The sequence below is a fragment of the Syngnathus leptorhynchus genome, chromosome 2, assembly GCF_054491065.1.
Source record: "Syngnathus leptorhynchus isolate UIUO chromosome 2, UIUO_Slep, whole genome shotgun sequence".
NCBI classification, from domain to species: domain Eukaryota; kingdom Metazoa; phylum Chordata; class Actinopteri; order Syngnathiformes; family Syngnathidae; genus Syngnathus; species Syngnathus leptorhynchus.
Window position 1 is genome coordinate 2,768,633 of NC_141196.1, and position 16,917 is coordinate 2,785,549.

At 44.8% G+C, this 16,917-nt stretch overlaps 1 protein-coding gene and 1 long non-coding RNA gene across 2 annotated transcripts in view; one reads left to right on the forward strand and one right to left on the reverse strand.

Annotated features, from left to right (window-relative positions):
* The first annotated feature begins 200 nt into the window (after positions 1 to 200).
* On the forward strand, positions 201 to 4,198 carry dthd1 (death domain containing 1). Its single transcript, XM_085939096.1, has 9 exons — positions 201 to 740; positions 864 to 1,528; positions 1,672 to 1,851; positions 1,924 to 2,189; positions 2,521 to 2,679; positions 2,930 to 3,219; positions 3,307 to 3,551; positions 3,627 to 3,684; positions 3,748 to 4,198. Exons 1-9 carry the CDS (start codon positions 398 to 400, stop codon positions 4,047 to 4,049), a joined length of 2,508 nt encoding a protein of 835 aa, XP_085795222.1. The 5' UTR covers positions 201 to 397; the 3' UTR covers positions 4,050 to 4,198.
* LOC147060096 (uncharacterized) overlaps positions 1,303 to 16,917 on the reverse strand; it is a 45,487-nt gene continuing 29,872 nt past the window's right edge. The window contains exons 3-4 of the long non-coding RNA XR_015069164.1: positions 5,444 to 5,531; positions 1,303 to 3,211 (exon numbers count right to left, since the gene is read on the reverse strand). This is a non-coding gene — a long non-coding RNA (uncharacterized LOC147060096). The remainder of the gene's footprint in view (positions 3,212 to 5,443; positions 5,532 to 16,917) is intronic.

Below are 16,917 nucleotides of genomic sequence, written 5' to 3' on the forward strand. Positions count from 1 at the left end.
ATAATTCAACTTGCTTCACAAGTTCAATTTTTAATAAACGGCATATAGATGGATCTAAATTCATCCCATGTTTTTGAGAAGACAAATATCTGCACCCCCCCCCCCCCAAATTGAGAATCGATCCATCCAGACATGATCTGAAGCACCTATCCTCGCGAGGGTCGCTGGAGCCTTTCCCAGCCGACTATCTAAATAAAATAACGAATGCTGAGACCATTGATAGGACGAAGGCACGTAAAACAAGTGACAGAAGAGCAGAAGAAAAGAGACTGGCCGGCGAAGTCTGCTTGTGAATCTGGCCGTGGCATGTCTTTTGTGCCTCCTCGTCACGCCTCCAGGGGTCGCCTTGACAACATGTTTTACAACTGGCAGCCTTTCAAATATCCTGTGGAGTACTATGGCTGTACACAAGAACCCTAAAGAGCCAAAGACCACATTCCCTAAAGAAAGGGAATGCAACGAGTTTGTAAAGAACAAAAAAAAATCCTTGACAATTTTTGAGAAATATTTTTTGTTGCTTGCAGGTTGGACTTCAAAAGGGTTCTTGGAAGTTTCTGACCTCTGCATCTTTCAGATCTTCATGGATAACAAACAGAGTGGAGAGGACAATGAGGAGAACGAGAGGAGACAAACAGCTTTGGGAATCCTCAGGCAGCTCAATGTTTTCCATGCAAACAGAATGACTGCATGGAGGGATGCTCTTCGACAGTGTGTCTGCATTCTCAACAGAAACCCGCCAGGTATGTTTCTTGAGGGACGGTTTGTACACCATGTGTGAAATCAATCTTTCATAAATTAGTTCCTCAGATGTGGCCTTGACTTCTACTACCTATCTAAAATGACCAAATTTCTCCTTTTTCCAGACTTAGGTGGTGTTTTACTAAGTCTTCTGGAAGACTTAGAGCAGATTCAGGATCAACTGAGCACAATATGCAACAAGATGGATGCTGAAATAATCCACTCGAACACAGAAGCATCTGCGGACCTCACAACTCAACACCTCAAAACCGTCGCCGATGAACCGATGGCCACCGAGGCTCGGTCAGAGCGCGAAGAGGAGCCTGTAGATGATCGAGAGCAGCTGTCAAACGGTGACCAAACATTAGCTTCTGCTAACATAAGCTGTCACGATGAAGCAGAGCTGAAGGTCAAAGATCAAGAGAGGGATGGTGAAGACCTCTTCGACACCGTTTCGGAGAAGACAAACAAAGAATGGATCAGCCAATCGGACATACCGGGCGCCTGCTTCGTCAGAGCACCTTTGGGCGGGGCCAAAGTCGTGCGCTGCGAGGTGGCCGACGCCTTGAGTTGCACGATGGTGACCGGTGCCGAGGAGCTGGTGAGCCGGGTCATCAGACTCAGAGCCGAAAGCGACGGCGACCTTCGCTTCCCTCTGACTTTGGCGTTGTCTTTCCGTGCACGTTACCGTGGCAGCTACAGAACCATCAACGTCAAGGTGGTGGATGGCGAGGGCCGGGTCAGCTACCTCGTACCTTCGACGACAGAGGGCACGTACGGTGGGAAGAGGGTAAAGCACCTAATTCATTTCTCTTCAAACATGTCAATAAATGTAGGATGGCAAGTGTCGTTTCTTCTTTGTTGCCCAAACAAATTGTAAGATATTAACAAAAATGTGATGTCATTCTATTTCTTGATGCCCTTTGTCTGCAGGGTTCCTTTGCAGAGGTTAAGGTGTACTCCCTTGGCTTGTTCGCTGTGGTTTCCTGTCTCAAACAGGAACATTTTACAGTTCCGAGACGAGGCTTGTCGTACAAACTTCCCGTAGACCCTCGTATCTGCCTCAATTACCTGCCGGGGTCCTTCACTGGCCCTGTACTGGTCCAGTACACGGTAAGAGAGACTCGTTTCAAAATCAAACAGTAGTAACACATGACTTGAACTTCGATCTGTCCCAAACTTCAGATTCAGCCGCTCGACACAGTTCTCCTGGCTGCCGTCAAGTCAAAAAGCGAAGCCTACCGCCGGGTGGTGTCCACCAGTCCATTACTCTACCTCGCACATCCGTCCTCCCAGACCCTACGAAGACCTCTCACGGTCACCCTTCCTTGTCCACCAAATCCTGACAAGAGGAAGGACATAAGGGGACAAGCGGAGGAAAAGGAACTCTGCCTTCCTCGACTTGCCGCCGTTCCCCCAGTGTGGGATTGGACTTCTTACCAACGGAGGAGGTAAATGTCTCCAACATAGTTGAATTACGTCTCAAGAAGTGGGCATTAGTGGCAACCTTGTCGAGTTATTTAGAACCTTTTGGTAGACCGGACTTTTGTTTCATTCTTCTAAGTCCCACTATGCTACACTGTTCTATGGTGTTCCACAGGGTTCAACCGTGGGGCCCCTGTTGTTTTCATTGTATTTGCTGCCCCTGGGTTCTACCATAAGAAAGCATGTTAGACCGTTTTTTGAATGCAGCTGCGGTTGTTTATAAAAATATCCTATAAATAAAGTTGAGTCTGCTACAAACAGCATGGATCAGTTTCAACAATATCTCATTTGTGTCAGGATTTTAGGTTCCTGTACACAGTCTTCTCAAGAGAACCCTGCTGAGCCTCTGAGTGTACTGGGCTCCAGGGACCAACAGTGGAGTGTTCCAGAAGAAGTCCTGATCCGGAACCATCAGAACGGGCTGGTGTCATTTGAACTAACAGAGAGCTTTGACAGGTTTGTTGTCTCTCTCTTAAAACTGTCGCTTCAGTTTTTGCATGTGTTTCAACAACTTCAATGTCAAAGAGCGCCACCAAAGAAAAGTAGATTGAAAGTAGGTTGTCATATCTCAGGTGCTTCCCGGTACTTCAATATGGTCAGGACATCAAGAAGACTGAAGCTGGGACAGAAATAGTGCTTATCAGTTCTATACAGTCCAAACCTGAAAGTGAAATAGTTCGATTTTTTTTTGTCCCTCCTCCTCCAGACTTCTCGTTGTTCGGCTTCTCTCTCCACTGCAACCTTGCCATCTCGTTTCCCTGGCAGAGGATCTGGTGGAGTCAGCCCGCCGCCACCAGGTCACCGTTGTCCTCTGGCGGCATCGGGACGATCCCCGCACCGTCCTGGTGGCCGCTCTGCCCAGTCGGGAGCTCAGTTGGGAACTGTCTCGACTGCAGGCGAAGACCAACGGTGGTCCCGTGGAGACTTCGCCGGAGATCTGCATGGAGGAGGGGGACCAGCTTCTCCTCCATCTTTGTGGAAATATCTCCTGTGCGGGTAAGACAGATGAACAATCGTCTACAGTTGGAGCAATACTGTCTTTGTGTGAAGAATAACCATAAACGTTATAATACGTCGGAGCAGGAGCTCAGGTGAACGACGTTCTAGACCGGCGGATCACTTTCCACTGCCAGCGCAAGAATGAGCTGCTGCTGCATCTGACCGAAGTGGACCCCTTTGGTAACTACAGCTCCCCTCACTACAAGGGCGCTGTCGTCTTCTACAAGGTCACCAGAGGTCAGGTGGAGCGACCAGAGGACATGCCGGTCCAGACGCAAGTCAAATATCTCGGAAAGCCCGTTTGTACGCTGCCTCTGACTTTACCGAAGGTATCACAAACTTCAGATGAATTCAAGAGCACTTGGTTGCGCTTTTGGTTGAGCCAGTCTTTCTGTTTCATGTAGCGAGTTAGAACCATCAGACGACCCACCACGCCCAAGATAACTCTCCGCGAGCGAAACGGTAATCGACTCTCCACCGTTGACGCATGGCCGAACCCTAACTTTGACATATTTTGGCTAACAGACTCCCTCCCAGACTCGCTGCTCCTCTGGCTATCAGGAGAGCTTTCGGAAGATGAGCTCGCCCCCTTGGCGATTTCTCTACGTCTTCGCCGAAGCGCCGGCCAGCTGGTGAAGCTTCGGGCCGGGGACAGTCTGCCTGCGCAGGCCTTTGGCATCTTGACCATGTGGAAGAGGGAGCTACCCGCTTCCCAGCTTCAGTCCAAGGTCCCCCAGTTGGCACAATGCTTGGCCAAGATCGGCCGGCCGGATCTCGCCAGAGAACTGTTGCTACGACAGACAGAAGAACTCCAGCCGTTGACATAAAGACGGCGCCTCGGATTATATGATAGCATTAAACTAATGGATTTGACTAAATATAGTTTGATTGAACAGTTTGGCCTCCAAATAAATGTTTGACTCTTGTTTTACGTGTTACATTTACACTCAACTCCAACTAGAAGTGACAAATAAATAACGAAGCAAGCACGCTTTGCCTCTTATTTGGGGAACGGTGCGAGCCAATCAATGTACCCCATGTGATAAACAGAGACTTGCACTGTACTCGTGTACTTTACTCAACTTGAGAGTGGCTTGCAATAATCTACAGTAACCACAAGGGGGCAGTGTTTCACCAGCCTTCTGCGCCTTCTTTCAAACTTTAGCTTTATATATAAAGCTTTATATTTAACTTTAACTTTATATATATATATATATATATATATATATATATATATATATATATATATATATATATATATATATAATAAGGCAAACTGTTCAATTATAAAAATGAATATTTGACAAAAAGAATTTTACAAATTCCTCACTTCATGGTCTCAAAACAAATCACCACTAGTTAAAGTGTGACAGCTCTCCACATAGAGCGGTAGATGATTCACCAACGCGGCCTTCCGGCGTGTCAGCGCGCCTGGGCTTGAGATGTGACCTTCTTTCAGCCCCATGACATCGAGTCATATTGGTTCTCACCAGCGCTGATGTTTGGCGACAGCCAAATATTTCACACACCACTTTCTGTTGCAACTAAGTGATGGGGTGCTAATGATGAGTGGATGAGGGGAGGGGGGGGGGGGTTGAGATGTGTTCTCCATTGGGCCCTATTGGGCTTCACATCCGGTAGAGCTCGCTATCTTTGGCACTTTGAGATATTACAAAAACCCAGATAAACGGACGGCGCAAAAAAAAAAAAAAAAACGCAATATCGCGGTGGGACTGTCATGTTGTTGTTGTTTTTTTAAACCCATTTTGTGGGATGCTAAAGGTCTCATGTGAGTGTGCTGGGCATTATTAGTGGGCTATCACTAACACACACATGCACGTACGCACACACCGAGAGTCTCAGTAAATGTCACAGAGGGGGCTCCTACAGCGCCAGGAAAGCGTTTCCTCCCTCAGACGATCTCCCGCTCTACATTATTAAAAAGGCCACACAGCAAGGCACTGTTGGAACTGCGCGCCGAGTCCAGCAGGGGGTTGAAGAAGGCGGGAACGGAGGACGGATGAGGTGATGAGTTCCCGCCGTGCCAAAGAAGAAACATGTTATGATTAAAACCTCATTGTTTGAAGCACAGGTGGAATACTGTTACCGGTCTCGAGATCGGTAAATTTTATTGGACGATATCTCTGGGGAGCAGAGGGGGGGAAGGTCACATTTTGACTCACAAACAGATGGTGAGAGAATTCTCAGGTGGACAACTCGCCGGTCTGTGCTAAAGTCTTCATTTGTCCTCCATTTCAAAGACAGACATTGCAGAGAGGAGTCCAAACCTCCATTCAGGAATTCCCATCCTGTAAAAAATGTCAGATGAATCAGTCAGTTGAAGTCTCCTAAGACAATTTTTTTTTTTTGTGGTTCTATTACACTGGGAGCTCAGGGAGCGGTATCAGATATGAGGCTTTGATGCACTGTGAAACAGGCCGTGAGTGAAAAGGTAAGAAGAGGTTGGGAAAATGGTGAGAAAACGGGTTGAGGAAGTGTTGGTGGAGTGATAATAGAGAAAAAAAAAAACATGAGGGGGGGGGGGGTTAAGAGGAAAGAGACGACTTTGGCCATCTAATGGCGTTGACATACAATACGTGTGAGTATGTGTGTGTCTTTGTCTCATGTCAGGAAGTTTGGCTTCTTCCATTTTCACACAAACAACCACAAAACGGCCCGCGGGATCGAGGGGACACATCGCCTTTTGTGTTGCGCACGTTTATGCAACCATTCGGAGAGCGAGAAGGCTAACTGTACCCAAGTAGAAAAAAAAAATAGACACTCCTTGGGTATATTATGAATAATTACCTCAAATTAATATTTGTTATACGAAAATATATTCATTTATTTCCCCACATTATTCATTTAACAGCGTTTGTGTTGGTTGCACTACTATATTTTTTTTGTCCAATCAGATTTCAGCTTTTGTGTGTTGCCATGTCAAATTAATCTGCCCAGCAGCTTCAGGATCAGTCGTGCTGGCTGACCTAAATGATATCAAGAATGGACCGATTCGATTTACAGCAGTCATTTTTACATCCTCTGATTCCAAAACAAGCTTTTATTGATCCTTACATATGAATCCATTTAATAATCAGCATCTCTTGTGAGCGTGATGCGTTATACTGAATTTACTATCGATGATGTCATTGTGATTTTCACCTTCAAAACTGTCGCTATATTTTGTTTGCAAAAGAAACAGCATGTTTGCGTGCTATCTTTCTACTTCCATAGTGCGACATTAGAACCACAACAGATGTCGGCCTCTTCATTTCGTCTCCCTCGATTCACACTTCAGAGCCCCTCTTACGCTCTAACAAGCAGCTGTCAACTTTCCTCGCCGGTCCCAGCAATCCTCGTTATGAACGTCACATTGCGGCCGACCTCGGGCTCAAGTGCTCTTGTTTGCCCCTCAGCATGGCCGTCAGATGGAATAAGATTGGGGGGAGGATTTCCAAAGAGCTCTGCCACATTACCATTCATTTATTCGCACTATTTTATGGTTAACTTGGTTGAGAGACATTCAAAAAGCACGAGCGCTGGAATTATCTTGACTGAGGAACAAAATGGCCGACGTCCAAATGCAGTTTCTTTACTACAGTGGCGATTTTATTTGTTGCATTTGCTTGAAAGTTTAGATTTCAACGCGACATCTACGCTAATTACCGTTAGCCCATCGATGGCATTTCACTCTATACGTTAGCATTAAGCTAGTCCGTAATACGAATTGAACCGGTTTGATTGAACATTTTGCTGAAGGTAAAGTTGACGGGATGTCGCAATATTTAGGGACCGCAAAACCCGCCAACATAACTTGTTGTCCAACATGGCGGCGCCGAGCAACCGCCTGCCCAATTATATTCAAAGCGTTCCTTTGTCGTTGAACCCATCTGTCCAGAGCGTTGAGAGCATACTCTACATGACCGGCGCTGCAGCTCCTTTGGACCCCCCCCCCCCACAAGGACGGCCAGCCCATTACAATAATTAACTAGAGAGGGAATTGATGGGATAGAGAAAAGAAAAGAGAGAGAGTGGTTGGAAGAAAGCAAAGAAGATAGAGGCTGGGTTTGGGTGGCAAAGGGAGGAGGAGGAGGAGGAGGGTGGGGGGGTTGTGTGGTGGGTTTTTTGCCGAGGCAGCAATTGGGTGGGAGCTTCCTGCCTGCCGTTAATCCCCAAGTGACTTTCACTGCATACAGTGAAGCGGGCACAGGCCAGAGCCATCGCAAATTAATCTAGCAAAGAGCTCGGGAAGTGGCCGCATTGAACCCCCCCCACCCTTCCCTGTTAAAAGACTGGAAAGCAATGGGAGGGGGGGGATGTGAGACAAGCAGGGGATGAAGGCAAAAGGGATTCGGGTGCAGAAAGGACAAGATTCCATAAGGAAGGAGGTGAGCTATTTTGAGCACAGTAAAGGACAAGCGTGTGGTGACATCACTCACAGGCATGTGATGTCACCACCTGCTGTGATGTTATCCAGCGCCAACCTGAATACTATTGTTGCTGCTGTGGTTGTGTCAATTCTGGCAGAGATATTTATAATCGACGTTAACGCTGCTGTGATGTCATCAAACTGCCCTGTTGTCAAGTTCTGTCTTAGCTTAGGTAAAACACATTTTATTGCTTTAAATATTATATTTGAACTCATCCGATATTGGACTGTACTGTAAAAAGTGACACACCAAAAACAAAAAGAACAAAATATTGTATATTTAAGTGAAAAAAGGCCCAACCAAATCCATCACTTTGTTTCGTGAAAAGCAGCTAGCTTCATGCTAACATAAAATGCAAAACACCTTACCATGCTAATGGAAATGAGCATAGAAGTTTCAATACCCATAAACTGCTACTTTAATACACACAAACCAAACATAAAATCTTGGGGACTTGGGAATATGATGCTACCGTTGGCTTGTTAACGCTAGCTTAATATTGCTAGCAAAGTTTTTAAGTGAAAAAAGGCCCAACCAAATCCATCACTTTGTGTATGATGCTACCGTTGGCTTGTTAACGCTAGCTTAATATCGCTAGCGTTGCTATTTTGTTAAAGCTGGACAGCCTTCTGTGTGATTATAACAACTACGCATACCTCATTTAACAGCACGTTTGTGATCAGAGAATCTTTTACGTATCATCAGATCCCTATCAAACTTCTTATCTTGGCTTTTCCGAAAAAAAAAGAGGCATATTTGCCGAAGCGTTGAACTTTGCGTGCACTGAATCTGTCAACCGTTTTTTAATCCTCCTCCTCGCCTAGCGAGAAGTGCCAATCAAGATTTGGGGAAAATGTGAAATAGCCATTTGAGGATTTTCCACATCTTGCTCTTTGCTGCCACGGGGGCAACTGAACTGCTCAAGTGAACCATAATGTGTTGACGATAAAACAGTTTGTCTCTTATCTTCTCAATACTTACAAATACTCCTTCTCTCCTGCCCCCAAATCTCCTTACGTGGCTTCCATTAGTGGTTAGTCTCCAATAAGCTCATATATCTCATTCAGTGGCAGTTGCTAGTCTTCCTCGACGGCAATAAGTGCACAATACTTTAACGGCTAGCGGAGAAATGATAACTAACGGCAGCAATCTCGCTAATCTCCTCCTTCAGCTACCATTGAGGCCATTTTACTGAGCTAGCTCATGAAGATGCCCAGGCCATCCTCTCCGTCCTTTTTGGGGACTCATTTTGGAGACACATTTGTTTTGTCCACACAGGAGCAGGCCCAATATCTAATCATCCGAAAAAGGAGGAAAAAAACAAAAACTCTCAGCAAATTATGTGGCCTGCATCGGCGCTTCAAATCCAGCACACAGCAGCCTGCGGGCAAATGTAGGCACGCATTAAAGTGTGAGCGTAGAAAAAGATAGGTTGACCGAGAGACCAGAAAGCGCCGAAGGTAAGTAAACAAGCTCAGCGTTTCCTCTGCTGCCATAGCTGGTTCTTTACTTGGATTTGGCGAAGAATCCCCCCCCCCCCCCAAAAAAAAACCGAACGGCCGAGGATATGGTGGGATTTTATGCAGGCAGAGTTGTCCTGACTTTTCTCTGACCTTTTGTTCACGTTCGCTTGACTGTTTACTGAGGCGGCAAGAAACGAACAGATTTGAGACATCTCATTTATTCAGCATGTCAAATGTGTTTGAATATATGCAAGCATGACAAAGACAAACAAAAGGCCAGAGGGGACTTGGTTTACATAAAAAGCCCAAAATATTCTCCACCAGTCATCACAGGCACATTTAAAAACAGACCTTATTGTTGCACCAAGAACCTCAGATAGAAAGTTTTTTTTTTTCTATTCTTTCAGCCACCTTTGGAAAGACAAATGGTAGAAACTACTTTTCAGTCTGCTGTGCTAATTGAGCCGCAGCAGCCATTCTCCAGCGGATACTTGATTGTCTACCCGGCGAGGGGATGCGCGCCGGCACAGATAGGAAATGCCGCCGCCGCCGACCTCTCATCTGTTTTCTTATAGACAAACTCAATTAAGGCAAACCAGCGGGGAGACGGCAGATCGCCTCCCGAGAAAGCCACCGCTGTCTCGCCCAAGTTTTATTAGCCTGTAAGGATCATGCATCTCAATGAAGGCCTTACACGTTTATCGCACACGTGCGCCCGGCTCTCCAAACGCACTTCGGCTCGGGAGACGGCGGGACGGACCTCCGGCTCGACTCGAGGAAATAAATCTCCGTATTGTTGCCGCTAAGCTTGTGTCAAACGGCACGGCTGTCACGTCAAATAGGCGCTTTGCATCCCAATGCGCCGCTATAGATTAAGCAGTCGTTTCGGAATTTCTAATGACGGGCACGAGCGGCGGCTACGCACGCGCGGCGGCGGCGGCTGTATTTTTCTCGCCAGCCAGCTGTGGCGGCATGTGAGATAAGACATTAAGTGGGGAGATACACAAATTTGTTGTTTTGTAAATCGAGTTTCTAATCCCATTCACTGCCAGTCGGGTTGGAATTGATCTTTGGACGTCTATAGTCGTCAATGGGAGTGAATGAGTCAATTTCTGCTCACTTACCTGGTTCTGAATAAAATACACAGCAAGACATTCTAATTGACACAGGAGAAGCCAAGGCCAGCAGAGAATACGAGCTGCTTAGACATTTGCAACGTTTAATCCTGGACTAAATGAACAAATTGCTCGGCCTGGGGCACCAAAGTGTGTATGAGCAGATTAGCGAAAAGTCAATGAGGCATTATGTGCTTATTAGGCGCCGCGATGTGCTGCGCTTTGCAAGAACGTAAAAAACGTTCAAACAAGAGCCGGTTGTGAAGTCATTACGAAGTCCCAAAGAGCTGAAAGTGAGCTTAGCGCTGGTCAAGATCCAGTCATGATCCGTCGCTTCTTCTTCCATCTTTCATCGCAAAACACGCAGAGAGCATTTTGTTTCGTCAATAATTGAAAATGATTTCAGCGAGGACGCCAGTTTCTTCCCTGTTGGCTGGTGAATGACATTTGGGGAAAATAGCCTGAGCTGAGCCTGAGGGCTGCTCACGCTATATTGGGAATGACATCTGGTCCCGAAGGCTCCCAGTGAATCCGCAGTGGTTGCTGGCAGACAGCGTGGGTACTGGCAAGTGAAGGCTTCCAAACCAAATAGATTGCCCTTCTGCCAATTGTCGGGTGCAGTTGAGCCGTGCGATACCTGACATTTTGCGATACCAAGTAAATACTAGCGCCAGTATCGTTGATACCAATAGCGATACTTTTAGGTTAAAACCTTTTATTTTTTAATTTTAATGCAATGTACGAAATAGTAATCATCAGCATATTCTTAGTCCCCGCCTGTTTTTAATTCCTTTCGTCCAGACAACTTCTGCTAGCTTGATTCGTTAAATAAGCTAATCAGCTCAAACGTATTTACCATCGTTTTGGTTTTCTTTCTACTGGCCTCGCACTGCCAATTAAAATTGGAAAATTGTAGGTAGTTTACTTCAAGCTATCCTCACTTAGTATATTTTATGTTATGTCACAACAATAAAAAGCGAGCTGGTTGTTTGAAAACCTCAAAGCACGATATCACTTTAAACGGAAAATCTCCGTTACTGTACGCAATCGTTATTTGAAAATAACTGACACCATAGAAATAAATGTAAAGGGTCGAGTCTAGCGTTTAGGATCCATGCGGTACCGATACTTTGTATATTAGCATTGATTCAGTTTAAAGGCTTATAATTACGGTAGCATCTATGCTAATTTCCACGGTCTAACGCTAAGGGACGCTAAGGGATGCTAAGGGACGTCCATTCATACAAATTGGATAGGCTGGTTGAACAATTTGGTGCTTAAGTATGCGTTGAATTTGCTTTGCTCTTGGGCGTCAGATTTACGTTAAACTTCAACTGGGAGAGGAAAATAAATAGCTTGAAGCGAATACGCTTAGCCTCTTATTTCAGGAACTGCGAGCAGAGAGTAAGGACAGGCCCCAAAGGAATACTTTCAAGAGTGTGTTCTAGTAAGTCGAAATGTGTTTGGAGTGTGTGGGAAGGGTAAGGCGATTGAAATATTTTTCTCATATGGTCTATCTGTCACATCATGAAAATAGAAGATTGATGATGTTTTTAGACGTATCACGCTAGCATATTTGTTCTCGCCGTGGACATGGTGGACAACGTTGTCTCGTCACGGCGACAGAAACAGATTGGCACATCGGAGGCCACTTCCCTGCAGAAAACTCAAAGTGCATTTTGGGACGTGTATTTTTATTTTTCAATTGAGAATCTTACAAGTAGAGAATTGTCTAGCAGCCAGCTACTCCCCCACCACTTGAGGCTGTGCCGATGACTCACTGATTGTCAGAGCGCTAGCATGAAAAATGCTACGACACTCTCCTCTGACTCGCCTCCTTCTTCCGCCGCTGATTACAAAAAGTCAGACAGGTCGCCCTTTGCCGTCAGTTAATATTTTCTCCTGACTTCCATCTCATCATCGTCATCATTTGTAACGTCTCGTTTTGCGGTTGAAGCCGTCGACTCGAACGAGCTGTCGCTTTTGTGTTAGGCCCGCTCGTCCCTTGAGGGAAGTTTCTGCATTTCCATATGTCCATCACGTTTGCAATTTGCGCTTTTCATAATAGTCTTAGTCACATGACTCCTTTTCAGTTCCGCTCAGCGACCCCGTCAAACGTTTACCTGTCAGACGCACGTGCCGAGAAACAAAAAGCGAGTCGTGCTCTGATTGACAAGGTTGGAACTTTTCCCTCTGGCGACGCTTTGCATTTTTCCAAACAATTTAATGGATGTTCTTTTTTACTCAACAATGTTTCAGTGTGGTTTTTTTTTTTTTTTTTTGTCTCCATTGAGAAAAGTAATGAAGGTTAGCAAAAGAGCTGGCGGCTTTCCACTTGGTTACACAGAGGCTAAAATCGAGCCAAGCCAGAGCACCACCCTTGGGAACAATTAGTAACAGTTTCGATTGACGAGAATCCCAAGGAATGGCTTCCTTCAATCGTTCCTCTTGTTTTTTCTAAATGACTGGTGCTGAGCCGCACCACACAATAAAGCTTGATGATCTAAATGAGCCCACTTTTCTATCTACCGTATCTGCATGTGAATGTGTGATTATGGATAAATGCTAATGGCGGCGTAAGAACGGTAGCAAAGATCAGAGCTCGTTACGCTCCCTTAAAGACGTTACGAGAGAATGCCGGGCGCTGTTCTGTTTGAGGGCAATTAGCCTGTGCGTTTTCAGCGTCGGCAGCGTGTGTGCACACGAAGCCGGAATAAATGAGACAGCTTGTTACTTGGAAAAAGCCACCTTGTTCGTTACGCATTCCTTTTGAGCGCTTGGCAGTCGGTGAGAACACAGAGGAACACACACGCTGAATATAGTCGTGGCTAATTAAAGTTAAAGGCCCGTAATTCGTGAATATTTTTACAAAGGATTGTGAAATGACTGTTTATCGCATTTGCCTCAATGAATGGACACCAAAAGTATTGGGACAGCGGGCTGTGGATTTGGTACCTGTTCCCTCAGAGCGGAATTTCCCAGCTTCACTATCACTCTCACAAAATTATAGAAAACCATCAATACAATAATAAAAAAAAAACACCACGCAATTCTACCGTGTACATCTTCTGGAGCAGTTCAGAATCAATATTTATCTAATAACATGACAAATCTAGTTAAAGTAAATACATCATATTCACCAAACCCAATGTTAGACCCGATGGTAATTTTCCCAGAGGGTGGGCTGCGCCGCTGTGGGAGTGGTCGCAGCCAACTTCAATCACGGCCAATCGAAGCTGCCGCTTTCAGTCTGTTTAAATGCGACGGAGGATCGGCCCAGATAAAGTTTTGCTGACCTTGACTTCCCACAACTGGCACCTTCAGGATATAGAAAGTAAAAATTGAAGATATTCATCCATATTGTGTAAGGCTCTTGGGCTTGGTTGTGTTAAACATATTTCCAAACATGACTTGCCTGCATTGGAAGGCACAGGGGAAAAAACAACCTCGATAATAATAAGTCATGCCGACCCTCGACTGTGCACACGGCGCGTTTGCATTTGCCTCGGCGGACGTCTGTGACTGATATGGAGCGGAAGGACTCAGAGGGCAGCGCTGCCTGCTGCCCGCAGACAAAATGCATCACCGCGCTGAGTGGGAAGACAGAAAGAGAGCCCGGGGGAAACGAGATAAAGAAGTCTCACGGTGAAGAACATCCCGCGTGCTGTGCAAAAGTCATCAATTACACTAAAAGATGGTTTTTTTGGTTGTCTCGCTGGAAATAACAAGGCAGGTGTGAAATATCACATCGGAATCGGTACATTTTTGTTGCGGGGATTTGAACGGGAGAGTTGGAATGCTAAATAATGAAGGTGGGTGATTTAACATCTGGCCTTCCATTTTCTATACTACTTCTCATGAACGTTGCTAGTTTGCTCAAATATAGTATAATTTTGCCCTTTAATCAAGTCGGCTAGCTCAATGCTAACATGCTAAATGCTATAGATGCCCTCTTTTGATCCTCATTAACGTTGCTAGTTTGCCAAAATACAATAACATTTTGCCCTTTCATCAAGTCGGCTAGCTTAATGCTAACATGCTAAATGCTATAGATGCCATCTTCTGTACTGCTTATCGTCGAGTGCTGGCTGGTATGTTGTAGGATTATACACGGTACGTACGCAAATCCAAAAATCAGACCTGCCCTCGTGTTGTGAAAAGCAAAACGGTAAAACAGTCGACAGATAACCGTTGACAGTCTTAGCAAAAAAACATTCCTCGTGTCTGTTCCTGCTTCCTTTTCAACGTCGACCGCTCTATTCTCTGCTGGCTGTCTCATTAAGTCAGTCGATCAATAGTGGCGCAATCATTTGTTCTTCTTTCCCCCGTTCACGTCAAAGCTCTTCTCTGACAAACAGCGACCTCGGAGAAGGCGGCACTACCGCTCTCCAGCCGTCAATTAACTTAGCGAACGAGCGCTGCCGGGCTAATTGGTGTCGCTGTAAACATTCGCGCCGGGAGCACGAGGAACGCGTTTCAGGCTGTTTCCTAATTTACTCACCTTTCAGGAGTCACGAGAAGGTCGTGTTTATTTGGCTGACGACAGGAAGTCGAGGACCCTGGCCGAGGATGTCATTCAATATTGCTTATTTATTTATTTGTCAGTAAAATAATATTTTCAATATTTTTCTGCACATGCTAGCTATTTTTTTTTCTCCCCATCACTCTGCCCCGCTTATGTTTTTTTAGCAGCACGCCACACCGGAGGTTAAGACCCCCCCCCCCCCCCTCAGGTCAACATCTGCCATCTTGGCACCGCTTCCCTATCGATCGGGTCGAGTTCCCGAGCAGATGTTTATCCGAGCCCGCGCTCGTTTTCGAATCACACGCTACAATTTCCTAGCATCCCTCTTCTCCCTCTCTCCTATTCTGCCATAAATTATTTCCTCGCCCCCTTTTAAAAACCTACCACGTATTCCTCCCTGGACATTAACAGCTGCATATATATGGATCCAAATGAGGCTAGGCCTCTTTATAACGTATTAATATTTAGCCCTCTGCCAACTGAGATAATGATAACTTTGAATTTAGTTTTTTGCAAATTAATAAGTGGCAGCTGCTACTCTGGGGCTTTGGAGAAGCAGATAAGAAGTCAAACGAGAGAGAGCGAGGGAACGGTTTGCTTAGACGCTGAATTTAAACGATGCGTCACGGGCTAAAGGGTAGATTGAATCAATCATGACTGAAGCGTAATTGGAAATGTCCTGCCATCCAAATCGTAAACGTGAGGCTGCTTTATGCTTGCGGCCCCCCACACACACAAAACAATATTGTTATTATGAAGCAGCACTTGAATGGTTGCAATGAGCTAAATTGATTTTTCTTAATCATGCAGTCAAAGGATTTGTAGGAGATTCGCTAAAGTACGCTAACAATATCGCAGCTCATCATTCGTGTAATATCCAGAAGATGATGGTAATATCCATCCATGTTACGCCAAAATGTGGACATCTTAAAGTCAGTAATCTAATGCAGACATTTGTGTTTTCAAGATGGTGAATTTGGAATTTCAATAAATCAAGTATAAAGGTAACAATAAAAGTAATTAGTTACTTCCAATAATTAGTCAAATAATTTAAAAAAGAATTAAAGCATGTAATCTATAAAATTACTTTTTCAAGGCACCTGTGGCATCACTGGTTATAAATCAAATCAAGTTTAAAGGTAACAATTAAAGTAACTAGTTCCTTCCAATAATTAGTCAAATAATAAAAAAAAAATTAAAGCATGTAATCTATAAAATTACTTTTTCAAGGTACCTGTGGCATCACTGGTTATATACTTTCAAATTTGATATTAAAAAAAATGAATAAATAAATCACCTAACAAATTGGCAACTTTTTTTTGATGACATTCATTCCTTCTTCAACATTGCCACATTCACTTTCTAGTTGAATTGCGCTTGGCCGCCTTTTACAGCTCTAATAAGGCACCCACCCGATCTCGACAAGCGATGGCCTCCCCGCTCGCTCCTATAAATACCTGAGCATAACAAGCGCCCTCGAGAGTGAAGACGTCCAGTCAGCTGCCAGGAGAGACAGCATTGCTGGATGACTGTATGAGCCCGCTTGCTTGTTAGAGAACACATCTGTGCTACTTTCCTCATGGCAAAGGGGGGGGGGGCCTCGTTCTAACTTTGCTCACAACTTTCTGACTTTTCACAAGTTTAACTCCAGTAATGGCGGAAAATATTCCTGTCAGGATGTTTTTGTGTTTCTGAGTCCCATTCTGCCCTATTGTCATATGGTGTTCCACAGGGTTCAATTTTGGGGCCCCTGCTGGTTTCATTGTAATTGCTGTGAATGGGTTTCATTTTAAGAAAGCATGAAATTTCCTTTCACTGCTATGTGGATGATTGTCAGATCGATGTATAGGACGTTATGTGGGTTTTTATTTTCTCTTTTTAATCGTCTCCCTAATAGCTATTTCAGAATTTCATCGATCGCTGGAGGGGTGGGAAAGTTTTGTCTACGATAAATAGCGGCTTCAGGCATGCGTACAAATATTCAATGGGCGAATCATCAATTTGTTCTTACTTTAATTTGCTTTTAATTTGCAAACAAATTTTACTTGTTGGCAATTAAGGATAAAAACAGGACTCTAGCAAAAGCTGAATGGCATTTTGTGAGGCATCACATTGCTTTCTGTTGGGGATACCGTTTAACAAACAAAACTCACTGTTTATTC